The sequence below is a fragment of the Notolepis coatsorum genome (assembly GCF_963971535.1).
Source record: "Notolepis coatsorum genome assembly, chromosome: 4".
Taxonomy (NCBI): domain Eukaryota; kingdom Metazoa; phylum Chordata; class Actinopteri; order Aulopiformes; family Paralepididae; genus Notolepis; species Notolepis coatsorum.
This window is the reverse complement of record NC_140168.1, coordinates 34,532,801-34,550,208: the sequence shown is the minus strand read 5'-3', so window position 1 is coordinate 34,550,208 and position 17,408 is coordinate 34,532,801. Positions and strand designations below refer to the sequence as shown.

Here is a 17,408-nt window from a genome sequence, read left to right as displayed (position 1 = left end):
TGTGGTTGTCTAAACCTTCCCAGTAGGTGGCGTTTTGAAAATAATGTAAATTGAAGATGCAAATACTGCCTACCTAGGGCCCAACTGAAGGCAAAACAAAGACCATTGCACTCTTTTCAAGGTGTTGTTGGTTAGTATACTGCGTCTGATCCTTCCTCCCCTGTTCCGAGACAAAATACCACTTTGCTGTCAGTTTGTTACAGGCTTGTAGTTCCGGGCTGTCTTGTTACACCCATTCATGTTCACTTCACCATCACCACATCCATAAACCAAATTCTCTGCACAGATGGGCTTGTTTATGTGTCCGCACTTGTATACACGCACACAAGAGAGACAGGGAGAGCAAGTGGGTGAGAGGGGATCATCCCTATGTTCCCCGCTTGATTGATTAATAGATTGAACATTTTATAAATTTTTATTATTTTATTAATTATTAATGTCCGCCTTGTTTCGAACTGGTTAAGCTTAGGCCCTCTTTCGAACTGGTTAAGGTTAGAGTTTGGAATCAGGGCTGGTGGTCTAAAATGTTCAATCAATCAAAGCGGGGAACATAGAACCTGGGGAACATAGACATGCTCCCGGTGAGAGAGTGCATGTCCATAGGCCATGTTTGCTTTTTTGTGAGCAGGCTTCAATACACTCAACCTCCATCTTTAATATTGCTCTCTGATCCACTGTGCAGTGTGTGCTATTACAATGTGTGTTTAATAAAGTGTCTGTCCCTGTCATTCCTGTCGGGTGAAGATTTGTTGAACTGCACCACCAATCAACATACAGATAGTATGCATTGTGCATGTAAATATTGTGCTGAAAGCAAGTCAAGAGTTATGGCTAATAATAATAATATCAAATATTATAGGAGGCAATGAAGGAACCAAGCACAATAAGCTATTTGACCCATGACCACACATGATAAAATAAGACACCAAGAAAAGATGAAGAAAAAGGAGGAGGCTATTGGTCAGGAGTTTTTGAGAGTAGGGCCACATTGAGGCCAATTTACTCAAAACTTTACAAGCCTCGGTTGCCAACTTTCTCACTACGAAAAAAATGACACCAAATGAGCATGCATGTTTTGCTGTGCTGTCTCGCACCTAAACCAACCAGGCTCAGACGTGAGGTCACCTCAAATAACCCTATCTGGGTTTTTCACAGAAAGAAATCCATAGAATGTTAACCTTCTATTGTGTATGTGTCTTATTGCACAATCTTAACAGGTAAAACAATGTGAGGGAAATATGTAATGTCATTATAGATCTGTGTTGAAAATACATATTATATCTCTGATAGCCTTGACTAGTTTAATATGACCAACTATGAACTACGGTAGTCTGACTACAGCAGACGGTCTCTTTAACAACGAATCAAGGTTAGGAGCATTTGGCCTCTGGTGTGAAAGACATAGCAATAACACCTCCTAGCCAAGGCTTGTTTATTCATTTCTCCCACTAGGGCAGATTTTGTTTACCTTTCTGTCATATCTGGATGTCTAATGTACGTCATTTCAATTATGTATTTAATCTGTGTCTGACCAGACCTCTTGGTCACTTTCTGGTCACACGCACGTGTGTCTCTCTATAAACTGATCTCTGTGGAAGCACAGCTATTAAACTATGTTCTATATTTCTATAACAACCTGACTCTATCCAATTTCTACAGTTCACTGTCATGGCTCATTTTAAATATTTAAACAACAGTCAACAAAATGTTGAATCTGCACCTTTTTAGATAATTTACCAATTTGACCATAACATAGTCTGAACTGAACAATGGGCTTGTCAGCTTAGCTGTCAGAAACCAAAATATTTTGCCCCCCCCCCCCCCCCCTCACCCCAACAGCATAGTCATGAAATGGGCCAAGTAAACAATTTATTGAAATAACATCAATATCATGAGCTTTCAAAGTGTGCAGCCACTTCCATCAGTAACAATAATCAAAAACCGAGGGAAAGAATTATGAAATTGTGCAATCCCTTTGCTAGAACAATAACATACATAACAATACAGTTCAATAGACAGAGAGAAACCCCACCAAGATAAAGATAAGCTTTGTCGTATTTTCGTGACTTGAAAAATGATTAACTATAGTGGTATAACAGCCTAACAGTGGTGAGGGGCGACAGTGGTGAGGGAGGTAGAGCAACGTACAATAGTTCAGCGCGTTGGTTCCCCAGTCGCCCCGCCCCCCCCCCCCCCCTCCGTCATGCCTCTGCGCCCCCCAGGGAGGGCACGCAGAGGAAACACCGACTTAAAATCAGCAACGTCACAGCAAACTTCAATCATTTGATAGGAATACACAAAGAATGACACATCTTGTGAAATAAGCAACATTTGGAAGATCCATCTTGATACGGTAAGCCTAAAGGAAAAGGTCAAATTACATCCTTACTAATGCGTGAAGAGTATTCTACACACCAACCAGCGCTGTCCTGAAACAACAGTGTGCTATCCTCTCCTTATCAAATGGCAATATAGCAACAAGGGAAGTCCCATATGGGACAAACCAATTTAGCACAACATATGGGATATATACACAGTTGGCAACCCTACTGACCATATTTCCTCTGTGCTGTAAAACTGCAATTTAAAAAGTATTGCACATGATAAATCAAAAGATTAGTGCACATGATAAATTACTCTGACCCTGAGATTTAAACCCTTTCATCACCTGATTATTTAACCATCACACGTAAAAAACAAGCTAAATATATGACAATCTAAACAGAAATGCCTGTATATAAAATGAGTTTCACTCCCTTCTCTCTCTCTCTCTCTCTCTCTCTCTCTCTCTCTACTGTTATGCTACTCCCTCTAGTTTTAGAGTCCAAGCGTTGCCAGGAGACACTGGCATTGGAGGCAGGGTGATCAACAGCCCTGTTGCTTTTGTTATCCAAGTCAGCGGTAAGTCAGGGTAGTCCAAGAGTGTGACCTGTGGACAAAGCACAGAACGTTTGCAAAACAAATCATACTTGAGGCCATTTAAAAGTGCCCTCTGTATGGTTTGTGATAATTTAGAACCAGGACTGTGTAGACAACCATGTGCTTTTATTTAATTTATTATTTGATTATTATTATTATTACTATTATTGTGTTTGTTTCTTGCCTTTTTAATCATTTTAATGATTCTTTGCAATTATCTTCTGTGAAGCACATTGAGTTGCACTTACTGTATCAAATGTGTTATACAAATACAGTTTGATTGATTGATTGATTATTCCACGTGATTGTGGAATAAATTCTTCATTCCAAATAATTGTACATAATACGTGTTAAGGCCATGCCTGTGACTTACTTTGGTGTCCCTAGGCGTTGTCTTGGGCGTTGAGAGATGAATCTCATTTATGGATGGATAGCCAAGCATTATGGCATAGACAGTGGCATTCTTGGCAGTGTACCTACAAGAGGGGAGCGAACAATGGTTAGCAACTACCTACTACAATATTATATGGTCAACTACATTCAGTAACTTACAGTACATTTTATAGGGGTGGGAATGGATCTCACAATTCAATAAAATTCCTATTATTAGGGCTATGATTCGATTATCAACCAATTCTCAATAGATCACACTTTTTACTAAATTAACCCTGCATGGTTAAAACCTCAGTATATAATTTACTTCAGTTACTGTCAGAGGGTTTAAATGAACACAAAATCCCAGGAAAAAGAACACACTCAAAACCCAGGAAACTAGATTTAAAAAAATAAATTACTGAATTCTTGCGCATCGATGCAGAATCGCAAAAGCTGGAATCACCTATTTATCTCCTAATTACAAGAAGTTCAAAGACATATGTGTATGACTTCCCACATCAGTATGGTTTCAGTGGTCTCTAACGACATGCTCTCTCTCACCAGACGGTGGTGTTCTCAGTCTGGACTCTCCAGGGCTTGGAGGTGTAGATGGCTTCTCCGTTGATCTTCAGCCAAGCGCCAAGTCCTCGAAGCCTCTCTTCAAACACAGGGGCAATCATACCATCCGACATAGGCCCAACGTTTAGTAAGTAGTTTCCTCCCAAAGCCACCACATATACCATGTCCTGGAGAGAGAAGAGAAGAGAAGAGAAGAGAAGAGAAGAGAAGAGAAGAGAAGAGAAGAGAAGAGAAGAGAAGAGAAGAGAAGAGAAGAGAAGAGAAGAGAAAAGAAGAGAAGAGATTACCAGGCTGTCAGCTGAAAATACAAAAGAAGCTTATGGTTTTCTTCAAAGATTTAAATCAAGAGGCGGACAAAACATGAACCCAGCATCACTTCCACGGGTGGCACGGTGGCGCAGTGGTTAACACTCCCACACCATAAAGACATGCATGCTAGGTTTTCTTCTATTGCCCTTGACCAAGATACTGGCATTACAGCTGGAGTTGGTCCCCAGGTGCCCACTGCTCCTAAATAGTTAGGATGGGTCAAATGCAGAGGACGAATTTCCCCAAGGGGATTAATAAAAGGTACAACTTAACTTAACTTCCTGTAACTTCTCACCTTTATGACGGAAGGCAGGGTCATGACCTCGCTGGCCTTCATGTCTCTGCGGTAACCCCAGGAGAGGCTGTCGAGGGACTGGCACTTCTCCCACTTGTGGTCTGGCAGTGTGCCAGGGGTGTACCTGTCGCGACAGTTGTAGTAGCCTCCATGCTTGCAGTAGCAGCCCTTACCCCATCTGTCGTTGGTCACCACCACATCCTGGGAAAGAACACGTGCACACACAAAGCGGTTACTATCATTTTTGCAATTAACAGACAGATTTCATTTACATCGGTCACATCAAAGACATCAGTTTCTGGTTGACCAGCACTTGATTTGATTAATATCACCAAAGTAGACTTAAGTCTAATTATCCATATAGGACTAAATCACCCGTTCAATGATTAATATGCAGAGATCTAGGAAACAGATTTGTCCAAAAAGTGTGAACATGAGGGTAGATGTGCATTAAAAAGGATTTTATCCTCACTCTTTCAAACAAAGAATAGAGAATTGCACATTCAATGAAATATAAAAGACCGGGGATGTTAATGTCTTCAAAACAGCAGCGCAGGGGGGTGTATTTCCATCACTTTAAGATGGATTCAGCGCCAAGTTGCATAGACTGTTTGTAAAGATTTAGGTATTTCTTCATTGTTCAACTGTGACTCTCTCACCTTAATTGGGCTGTCATTGTAAAGCCAGGTCAGGAACTCGGTGGAGTTCCAGTAGGTGTCCAGCGCTTCCCAGTCCCCGTCGGACCAGATCAGATCCGGTTTGTACCTCATCACCAGGTCAACCAGCTCTGGAAGAGTCTTCCGGAAGACAAAATCCTGCGTCTTAAAGCCAGAGGCTTTGTCTGCCAGGTAGAGCGGGTGGAACCATTCGTACAGAGAGTGGTACAATCCAAAATGCAGAGACCTGTGACATGTGAATACATAAAGTCTAAAGTCAGTGGTGGAAGACGTACATAGTTTCTTTACTTCAGTAAAAGTATAAGTACTCGGAGTCCTCCATTCAAAATTCTACTTAAGCAAAAGTAGATGAGTATTTGATATTGAATATACTTAAGTATCAAAAGTAAAAGTACACATTCTATATGGCATTTGTGTACTCCAGTGTTTGGGAGCGTTCAATCCTCAAACCACTGACCTCTTTTTTTTTTTTAAACTTTATTTTTTAGCGTTTATCGCTTTTCTGGTCAAGCATGACCGACAGAAACAGGTTGAATGGGATGTAGAGTAGGGGAAGACACTCTGAGAAAATACGGCGGGTCCGGGAATCGAACTCGTGTACCCCAGATCCGTGACGAGCACGGTTGTCCCCGACGCAGAAATAGCGCCGAGATACGCGGTGAGCTACGGGAGCTCCCCAAACCACTGACCTCTTAAGGTCATGTTAAATTGGTATGTGGTCTAGTGATGCTGCTCTGATTATGTCCCCTTGAAGTTGGCAGGCTTCAGATTTGAAAGTATCTCATGTTTTGCTATGTTTTCTATGCAAAATATTTTTTTTTCAAAGTAACTAGTAACTGATGGGGTTAGATAAATGTAGTGGAGTAAAAAGTGAAACATTTCCTTTGAAATGAGGTGGAGAAAAAGTACAAAGTTCCCTGAAATGAAAATACTCTAGTAAAGTACAAGTACATCTAGTGCGGTACTTGAGTATTAATACTTCATTATTTTCCACTACAGTATAAAGTTCTCCGTTCAGTATAGCTTTTGGGGACTCCAATGTGATGATGCCTTTTCGTAAAAGTAAACTGTCATGGGGCTATCTCATGCCCTATAATGGTTGGCTGGTGAACAAAAGAAAAGGGAATAAAAACCAACCACTGGGTGATGACAACCTGTCTCCGACTATGTTTTTCCACCGCTTGGCCACATCCTCACAATTGGTGTCAGAAGTGGGGTGGCACCCTCAAAACCTCAGGGTGCCATCCCATCCTCGTCGCCACCAATTGTGAGGATGTGGCCAAGCCTGCTTCTACTTCCCCTTTTCAGAGGAGCTTCTATCCCAGGCTTTATGCTGGAAGCTCCTCCTACAGGGACAGACCAAAATAACAACAATCAATTAAATAATACAGACATTCACAGCTTAAATACCTCTGTACCACATGGATACAGCACTACATACTGACCTATCATCACAAAAACACTTAACAGTGTTCAGGGCACTGTATATAGGTCTATTCCCTTCTTATCATGAACCCCCACCCCCCCCCCCCCCCCCCTTGTACTCTACCACACTTGGTTCCTTCCAAATCTCCCCTCTGGAAAAGGCTTTGGCCTTTGGTCTTCTGTGCCTGGGTTTTACCAGTACCTACCTAGATTCAGATTCAGAATTTTTATTTGCCACATGGAAGCAATACAATCATACAGTTTTCATACAAAATCATAAATAGAGTTCTACCGTGGGCAAAAGGAGCAGGAAGAAGAATACATCTTATGGTTACCTGCCCCCTATTCTTAAACTAAACAAGTATCAGTATCAGTTTCATTTTTCATTTCAAACCATACAACCTATACAATACAAGACAACCACAAAACAACACTACAACCACCACAAAACAATAGACAACAGCAACAACAGACACCACCCATGGTCCGAAAAGTGGGATGGAAGAAGCCAATCCTGTGAACTTCCATTCCCCACACCCCTACATACAAAATAAACAATGCCAAAAAGCCTAAGCTAAATGTTTGGTAGTATGACCCCATGTGGGGACCAGGGCTATCCAATTAAGACAACCATTATAGGGCATGGGATAGGCCCATGACAAAACCCAAACACTTCATTCTCAAATTTTGCCTTCTAAATACATAAATCTGGCTATAGCTTTAGACAAGTTTATATAGGATGGGGGGCACTGGTGTCTGTTTCATTTAGTTTTATATTGATAAAAGGCAAAGTCAACAGCACGAGCGCATATGGAGCATTATTACATGGCGTTTTAACATTCGCCAAAATGCTTGATTGTGATTGGTCAATAGCGCTCGGTTGCCCCTGACAGCGGTCAATTATTTCTCGATAATTCACCGCTGTCACGAGCAACGCGCAATAATGACCGTTGTTAGGGGCAACCGAGCGCTATTGACCAACTATTGTTAGTAAGTTAGCCCTGTAATAAGCGGGATAATGTATAGCTGCGCCTCTGTGTTCCAGAACGCAGTGTCGGTCAATTATTTTGCGACAATGACCTCGTAGCTATACATTATCCCTTACTTATAATACCCCCAGAGATGTAATACATCATGAACATTGTTGATAATTAGCAACACGAAAAAAAATTGTTCCTGTAATTATAAAGTGTTATGATCAATTATTCTACAAGTCATTATGAAAAGGCTTTATGTACTTTATGTAAGCATTATCATGAAACATGATGTGCAGTTATAATAATGTTTTGTATAATAATCATTGTGTTGTTTGATTGATTGATTGATTGATTGATTGATTGATTGATTGATTGAAAATTGTATTAACAGATTGCAGAATGGGTACAAGATGCAGAATGGGTACAAGAATACAGTACAGCTCAATACACACAATTGTTAAGGGGATGCAGACCAGAGAAAAACGTTCATCTTGTTTACATCAGGGTCCCCCATTTTCAATTCATCATAACATATATATGACATACAGGTAGACAGTACTGCTACATCTAGACATTCATGACATACCAGATCTACAAATGTACAGTACGGTTTATGAGTACAAAAAGAGTCTGAAAAGAGAGTATATACATTTGAGGGGGAAGAAACTGTACATTGGAGGAGGTTGGGTGGGTGGAGTGGGGGGGGGGGGTTGGGTAGGCGGGTGGGAAACTGTACATTGGAGGGGGTTGGGTTTGGACATTTACAGGGGCCAGTTTCGAATTGCAGTCTAGGTGCTCTTTGAGAGTGGTGTTGAAGGGTAGTGATTCACATTCCTTTACAGCTGTGGGTAGGGCGTTCCACATTGATGTGGCATAATTGCAAAACGTGTTTAGTCCCTTGTTTGAGCCGAACAATGCATGCATCGTAATCGGAACCCAAGGAGGACAATAACACTACCTGATGCATACTGCACCTTATGTGACACTGTGAATACTGTGAATATATATTTCAGTTAGTTAGATAGTTAATTATATTGACCAATTTGTTTACACTGCTTGTGTTGTTTTTACTACCTGTACCCCCCGCCCTTCCCCCATGCTCATGTAACGGATGGTACCGCGAAGCCCAGTCACGAAGAACTTCCGACGTTGAGAAGTGGCTGAGGCACGGTAGCGGTACCAGGAAGTGAAACTCACTCCCCAGAGGCATCCAAACTGAGCGCTTAGGGAGGAATTCCTCTCTTGGCGCAGCGGTTTGTGTTGCTTCCCCCCGTGCGGACGCCCGGGGTTCGACTCCCACTCAAGGCGCGGTCGAAGTTTCGTGGCAGGTACTAGGTTGTACCTGTTACAGTGGTGCCGTGACCCGGATGCCTTGGGTGGTGTGAGTTCAGGGGGGGTGAATGTAACGGATGGTACCGCGAAGCCCAGTCACGAAGAACTTCCGACGTTGAGAAGTGGCTGAGGCACGGTAGCGGTACCAGGAAGTGAAACTCACTCCCCAGAGGCATCCAAACTGAGCGCTTAGGGAGGAGTTCCTCTCTTGGCGCAGCGGCTTGTGTTGCTTCCCCCCGTGCGGACGCCCAGGGTTCGACTCCCACTCAAGGCGCGGTCGAAGTTTCGTGGCAGGTACTAGGTTGTACCTGTTACACTCAGTATATTTTTACTGTATTTATTTATTTACTGTATATTTTATTCCATTTTTATTCTATTTTACTCTACTCTTATCCTAGGCAACTTGATTTGATTTGTGTTATTATTCTAATTCGTGACCTGTCCTGTCTAAATGTTTAAATGTTGAGCGATTTGCAGTGTCAAATTTCCCACAGGATAATAAAAGTATTTCTATTCTATTCTATTCTAAGTATGATTATAATTCACTATAAACACGGGCTTCATACTTTATGATCTCATCTGAGCCTCCTCCTGGCTCCCTAATAATGACCTCTCACCTCTTCCTGATAGCAACTGCCAGTTCTCCCACGATGTCCCTGTGAGGTCCAACATCCATTGAGTTCCAGTTCCAGGAGCCAGGTGAAGGCCAGTTGGTGAACCCCTCATGGTGCTTGGAGGTAAACACGACATACCTGACCAAAAGACACAGCAAATACAGTTATGTACATGGATAATTAGTATTCGACTTGCCTGAAACAAGCACAATGGTCTTGTTCCCTTTGTGTTTCTCAACAAGGAAGCGATCCATTTGTGACAACGAGGCTGTTGGATGCCTTCAGCCCGATGCCTTCAGCCACTGGGAGCAAGTACATACATGCATGATAGAGACGAGAGCAGATAGGACATTGTGGCTATAACTCCAGGTGGCTATGAATGCTGAACAACGAAAAGGATAAACAGTGCCATTTATTTTTACATTGACCTCGAGACAATAGTAGTAATACCAATGCAATAATAACAGTGGAAGAACTGCAGCACGGGAGGTTTTGAAACACTGGGCCAAAATTGTTATCATACAAATATCCTATCTTTATTTAAAAAAAAAAAAAAAAAAAAAAAACGTTTACTCACTTTGCACCAGAAGCATGGAAGATATCCGCCCACGCATTAGGGTCGAAGAACTCCGCGGTAAAAGAATGCGCAAAGTCCGCGTACTGGAACCCCGGCGGGTAATTCTTCTTCATGAACTCCACTTGGGCCGCGCGTTTCTCCGCCTTCCACCACTTCCAGAACCACTCGCTGAACCGTCCGTAGCCAGGCACGGAAAAGACGCCCCAATGAACAAAGATCCCAACTTTGGCCTCGTCGAACCATGTTGGCAGGGGTCTGGCATCAATACTGGCCCAGTCCGGTGTGTAGCGCGCTGCGGATCCATGTTCCGACCCAAAGGTTGCAAGTAGAGCAGTACATAAAATAAGACTTGCCTGTTTTGCCATCATTGGCACTCCAGTAAAGGTGTATGCAGATCGTGCTGTGCTGCCCTCCTTCACTATTATGCTGTATGTATGTATGGAAATAACCGAGAACAAGTCATCTGACTTGTGATGGCATCCAGGAAGGAAGTATAACCGCACCTGCCAGTTTAGCGAGATATTTAAACTATGATCTATTCTAGTAGCCAGGTTGCGTGAATACTTTCCCCAAGGTGGTTGTCCTTCCGCGTTCGGTTTACGCGGCCTGATTGGCTACTGACGCTTCTCTCAACGCCCAATCGCGTTACTCCTAACGCTTGATTGATTGATTGATTGATTGATTGATTGATTGATTGATTGATTGATTGATTGATTGAAAACTTTATTAACAGATTGCAGAATGGGTACAATACAGTACAGCTCAATACACACAATTGTTAAGGGGATGCAGACCAGAGAAAGACTTTTGTCTTGTTTACATCAGGGTCCCCCATTTTCAATTCATCAGGACATATATGACATACATGACCAGTGGTGCAGTCGTAATATGGGAACTGGTAACACGCCACGTGCACACGCGCGCGGGTACGTGCATGCGCACAGAACTGATTTATACACACACACACGCACGCACACGCACACACACACAAGCGCATATATACGCAAGTGCAATCTTTCTATCATACAAGCTCTTCTTGCTCTCTATTTGTGTGAATGTGCGCGTGGAAAGCTGGCGCGCAGCACAGACGCTTGATTCAATATCATAAGCAGGTAGACCCCCATCACGAATTCCGAGCCACATTAGTATTCACCTCCACTGCCTGTGTCACACAGAATGAAGGGGGAGATGCATTCAGATAGCCAACACCCAGACACTTACTCTACCTGCGCTTTTTGTTATGTAAAACGGTGGCCGGGTACTAGTCACAACGAATGGATACAGCGCATTTTTGTGTGCGCGTACACGCGAGTACACATCCGTGCGCGATCGCGCGTACTTCTGCCTCAGTGATCTGGTAACACGGCGTGTAACCGGGTGTGACCACGACTGCACCACTGTACATGACATACAGATAGACAGTACTGCTACATCTATACATTTATGACATACCAGATTTGCAAATACAGTACTGTTTGTGATACAAAAAGAGTCCAGAAAAGGGAGTATATACATTTGACGTAAAAACTGTACATTGGAGGAGGTTGGGTGGGGTTGAGTGGGGGGGGGGGGGGGAGTAGGGGGGGTTGGGGGGGGGGGGGGGGGGGGGGGGAACACTGTACACCTGTACAAGCAAAACTGTACATTGGGATATTGACAACCATACTAGGTAATTTACATTGGAGGGGGTTGGGGGGGGGGGAAACATTATACAAATAAGCAAAACTGTACATTGGAATATTGACAACCATACTAGGTAAATTACTGTACATTGGAGGGGGTGGGTTAGGACATTTACAGGGGCCAGTTTCGAATTGCAGTCTCCCGTAGGTGTTCCTTGAGAGTGGTTTTGAAAGTGGGTAGTGATTCACATTCCTTTACAGCTTTGGGTAGGGCGTTCCACATTGATGTGGCATAATTGCGAAACGTGTTTAGTCCCTTGTTTGAGCCGAATCTGGGTTTAACATGATTTGTGGAGCTCCCTCTGGTGTTGTGATCGTGGTATTCACTGACCTTTGGGAAGTATTTTGACATGTACATGGGTACCTTGGTCGTGTAGTGTATCTTGTAGACCAGGCCCATTGCAAGTTGCTGTACTCTGTCGTCTACTCTAAGCCATCCTAGGTTGTTAAAGTGGGCAGGGGTGAGGTGGGTTCTAGGAGTAAGGTCAAGCAGTAGTCTGACCAGTTTGTTTTGAGATGTTTGCATCAATATACTAACTATCACATCAATGCACTAACTACTACCGCCGTGCATCACTATACTGTAGTGATTGTAATGGTACATAATTCACCCACAGAACTATTGTTAGGAACATTCTAGAACATTAGTTCCGCCCGAACATTCTGGAACGTTTGTGATGATGTCATGGCAGTATATATAATAATTATAATTTTTAGTTTAAGTGATAATTAAGTGAAGATTGGTGAAAGTTAGGTTTGCACTTGGTTTGATCATTTTTTGTGTCAAATAAAAAAAAAGTTATTGAATGATTTTCTAGGCGTTTCTAGTTTTCAAGAGAAAAAAATCGGATTTTTTTTTTTAGGCCATATTGCCCAGCCCTCACCCTCTCTCTGTAACAAACGAACACTGAGTGGTTCCCAGGCACAGGTGACATTAATGACCCTTCTTCCCAGGTGACCCACCCACACCTCCAGACAGACACACCCACACGCGTCTCTACATTTCGTAGCCCCATTTCTGCAGACCCCTCTCTGATTGGTTGAACTCCATTTCTGCAGACCCCTCTCTGATTGGTTGAGCGAAGCCCCTCTCTGATTGGTTGAGCGAAGCCCCTCTTTAAGGTACGCGCTTGGTTTGAGCGAAGCCCCTCTCTAAGGTACGCGTAAGGTTATCGCGGTCAGATTTACAAATACAGTACTGTTTGTGATACAAAAAGAGTCCAGAAAAGAGAGGCTATACATTTGACGTAGAAACTGTACATTGGAGGAGGTTGGGTGGGTGGGGGGTTACACACAGGGCCACCTGGCGGCCTGGGAGAAATGCGAGGCCCTGTGCGAGATTTAAACGCTATTTGGCCCTAAACAGAGAGTACACAGTGGCAGAATACCTGAGCACTGTGACTGACCCAATACTAAGAAGATCCTTGACTAGGTACAGACTCAGCGAGCACAGCCTAGCCATCGAGAAAGGCCGCCATAGGCAGACCTGGCTCCCAAGTGAAGACAGACCCACTGCACACAAGATGAGGTGGAAACCGAGCTCCACTTCTTAACAACCTGCCCACTATACCAAGACATATACTTCCCACAAATTGCAAACACCCAAAGAGACTTTGAAAACATGCACAAGAGGCTTCCGGTAGGAGAGCGGAAGAGTAGCACGCATGCGGTGAGGCTCCTGGATAAAAGAGCGAAAAACGGAGAAATAAGGACCCGAAAAGTGACGAAAAGTGATCAAAAATCAAGATGCAAACGAGAAGGAAGGAGGAGAAAACAAATATGAAGGAAAGAGAAATGGAGAACTCACAGGAAGAGGAGAGTTCGATGGAGCAGAACCCCCGAGGCGAGACCGAGAAGGAGCAGGCGGAGGAAGGGGGAGTCTCAGCTGAGACGGACAAGGAAATGCCAGGATGGGCCGTGCTCATGCAGGCCGGGATATTATTTGGCGACCATAAAATTGAACTCGGACACGATGCAGGCGACCATGAAACTGAACTCGGACACGATAAGAAATGATATTGGGAAGTTACGGGAGGAATTGAGGAAGGAACAGGAGGACTTCAGAGGTGAAATGAATACAGAAATCAAAAGGGTGGATGAGAAGATGGCGGAACAGGACAGAAACGTAACAGAGGTACAGACTAGAACGGCGCAAATGGAGGAATGGAACACAGAGATACACGAGGTGTTAACGTGTGCGATTCAAAAACAAGAACAGATGGAGACAAAGATATCAGACATGGAGGGGAGGTCACGGAGAAATAACATCAGAATATGGGGATTGAAAGAAGGAGTCGAAGGGGAATCGGTGATCCAATATGTGGAAGAGCTTATCAAGGAACAACTGAAGGAGACGGGACTGGAAAAAATGGAGATACAGAGGGCCCACAGGGCGTTGGCTCCGAGACCGAAACCGGACAGACCTCCGAGGGCGGTGATTATCAACTTTCTGAGATTTGAGATTAAGGAATTGATACTCAGAACCGCGTGGACCAAGAAGATAGAAATCGAGGGGAAAAGACTGTCGTTTGATCAAGATTACTCGACAGCGGTGGCAATAACACGCAGGTCCTACGAGTGAAGAGAATTCTGAAAGAAAACGGAATGAAATTCCAATCACCCATGACCTCGCTAAGGATTCACTGGAAGGAAGGGACGGTGACATACGCGACGGCGCGGGAGGCGGCGGAGGAGATGAGGCGACGGGGGATGCAGATGAGGCGACAGGGGATGCAGATGGCGGAGGACGGAGAGGGAAGGAGACAGGAGGGCCAGACGCGGAGCCTGCAGCAGAGATTAGAGGGGGCACGCAGATGGACCAGAGTGGGAGATCGAGGCCCGGGAGAGGAGGGAGGAGAGAGGAGAAGGCCGAGGTGAGAAGTGACAGACCGAAAGCGGAGACGGACGAGGAGGCCAGAGACGGAGAAAGAGAGGAGAGGAGGCGGGAGGAGACGAACGAATGAGTACACGCACAAGAGATTGAAAAACTATCCAAATAGAGACAAAATATAGAAACTGAAATAACATATACATAAACACACATTCCCAGGTAGAGGCAGGATATAGGAACGAACATAACGTATACATGGACACATAATACACAGGCTGACGGAGGAAATAAATGGAAATATAATTAGGTATGATAGACGGAACACAGAACATATTGAAACAAGTACATAGACACACGCTGAGAGTAACACAGTTGGAAGGGATTAAGGGGATAAATGGACATCACATAGAAAATAGAGAGGAGTAAAATAAAAAGGGGTACACAGAAGACACCACACACGGGTTTGGGAGGAAAGAGGGACATTGGAACATATGAGCCACATTGAGAGGGACCTAGGAAATGGGGGTCTTTGATCAGAATGAAGGACAGAGCGCTTTTGACCAGGAGCACGACAGCAATAAAAACAGTAAGAAAGCTGGACAAATATGACGAGCGGTTGGGGGTAAAGGTTTCAAACCCCCAAGCCGTCAGGAGGAGGCCTCTCACTAGGAGAGCAATTACTCCTCACCCACCAGCAGGGGACAGGGGGGGACACAGGGACCCCCCGAACGCCTTGGGAGCACTTTATGTAAAGTTTATGTTTTTTATTTATGTTAATCATTATATGTATTCGGTGAAGAGAGCGGAGGCTACAACCGGAGGGGGGAATGAATGTGACATGGGGGGGACTGACAGACGAAAGAAGAAGAAAGATGACAATGGTTAAAGGTATAAAAATGATGTCGTTAAACGTTAATGGAATGAATAATGTGATAAAGAGGGGCAAAGTGATGTTGAAATGTAAAAAAAGTGAGATGGAAGTGATTTTTCTGCAGGAGACACATTTGGTAGCACAGGATCATGAGAAACTGAAGAGGTTCGGATATGAAAATGCATACTATAGTTCCTTTAAACGGAACCTGAGGAGAGGAGTAATCACGTTAATCAAAAACACAGTCAAATTTGAATTGATCAAGGAAGTAAGAGACAAGGAGGGAAGGTTTGTTCTGGTGAAGGGAAAAATGGAGGGTCAAATGATTACGTTAGTGAATGTTTATGCACCCCCAGAGAGTGAGAGGGATTTATATGAGACCATTTTTGATATGATAGTGATGGAACTAGAAGGGATATTGATATGCGCGGGAGATTTTAATGTAGTACTGAATCACGACCTAGACACCACGAGTACTAGAAAAGGACGGGCACCAATCAGTAGATATATGAATATTCAGATGACGGAAATGGGAATTACAGATGTTTGGAGGGGGATGCACGCCATGGACAGGGAATACACACATTACTCACACCCGCACGTGACATATGCGAGAATAGACTACTTTTTGATGACGACGGGGGACAGTTACAGGGTACGGGAGAGCAGAATAGGAGTAGCGGACATATCGGATCACAGTGCCATATATCTGACAGTAGATCTAGAAGGGAGACGGAGGAACACGATCTGGAGACTAAATGTAGGAATATTAAATAACAAGGGGGTGGTGAGTCAGATCAAGGAGGAGATAGCCAGGTATAAGGAAGAAAATGACAACGGGGCGGTAGATCCGAACATTCTATGGGACACACTGAAGGTGGTGATAAGGGGGAAATTGATGGAGAAGACAGCAATGCTGAAGAAGGCCAGAACGGAGACATATCACAATCTGATAGGGAAGCTGAAGAAGCTAGAAGGGAGACACCAGATATCAAAAGAACAGGAAACGCTCGGAGAAATCAAAGAAGTAAAGGCCAGGATAAATAGGGAATTATTGACGGAAATAGAAAAGAAAGCGAGGTTCATGAAACAAACGTACTATGAAGGGGGACCAAAAGCGACCAGACTGTTGGCTAGGAGAATTAGGACGCAACAGAAGTTGAACACGATACACACAATAAGGGATATAAAGACTAATGAAATATTGAGAGACCCAGCTGAAATAGAGAGGACATTTAGAGAATACTATGAGAAACTATACACACAGCCAAAAGCAGCAGGAGAAGAGGAAATAGAAGCATATCTGGAGAAGCTAGAGTTACCATCGATAGGGAAAGAACAGAATGAAGAATTAAATAAAATAATTACGGAACGAGAACTGGAAGAGGCAATTAGTAGAGCTAAAAACAACAAGTCTCCGGGGAGCGACGGATTCCCATCGGAATTCTACAAGACATTTAGAACGGAATTAGCACCCATGTTAGGGGCGGCGTTCAGACACACGATGGAAGAGGGAAAAATGCCCCCCTCGTGGAAGGAAGCCATAATCACCACGATACCGAAGGAAGGGAAGGATAGAGAATTATGTAGTAGTTTCAGACCTGTGTCCATACTCAACGTGGATTACAAGATGTATACATCGATAATATCAAAGAGATTTGAGACGTTTATGCCAGACATTATAGATGAAGATCAAACTGGATTTATTAAAGGGAGACAGACACAGGACAACGTGAGAAAGACTTTACACATAGTAGAGGAGATACAAAAACAAGGTGGTAGCGCGGTACTGATTAGCCTAGATGCAGAAAAAGCATTCGACAGTGTGAGCTGGACATTTTTATATAAAACATTGATGAGGTTCGGACTGAACGGGAGGGCGATGAAGATGATCAAGGCGCTATATCAAGAACCGACAGCGAGGGTTAAGGTGAATGGCAGCTTGA

General features: G+C 43.7%; 1 protein-coding gene across 1 annotated transcript; it reads right to left on the bottom strand.

Moving 5' to 3' along the window:
• Positions 1-1,852: 1,852 nt before the first annotated feature.
• LOC311227677 (tissue alpha-L-fucosidase-like) lies at positions 1,853-10,579 on the bottom strand. Its single transcript, XM_084313419.1, has 7 exons — positions 10,080-10,579; positions 9,506-9,640; positions 5,137-5,380; positions 4,478-4,678; positions 3,856-4,040; positions 3,293-3,395; positions 1,853-2,929 (listed from the first exon to the last, which is right to left on the bottom strand). Exons 1-7 carry the CDS (start codon positions 10,445-10,447, stop codon positions 2,798-2,800), a joined length of 1,368 nt encoding a protein of 455 aa, XP_084169545.1. The 5' UTR covers positions 10,448-10,579; the 3' UTR covers positions 1,853-2,797.
• Between the last annotated feature and the right edge of the window lie 6,829 nt (positions 10,580-17,408).

Excerpts from the sequence above, each read along its gene's own strand:
- LOC311227677 (XM_084313419.1), bottom strand. The coding sequence starts at position 10,447 with ATGATGGCAAAACAGGCAAGTCTTATTTTATGTACTGCTCTACTTGCA. Across the intron at positions 9,641-10,079 it reads TTCCATGCTTCTGGTGCAAA|GTATGTCGTGTTTACCTCCA; the intron begins GTGAGTAAACGT and ends TCTTTTGGTCAG. Across the intron at positions 4,041-4,477 it reads CCCTGCCTTCCGTCATAAAG|GACATGGTATATGTGGTGGC; the intron begins GTGAGAAGTTAC and ends TTCTCTCTCCAG.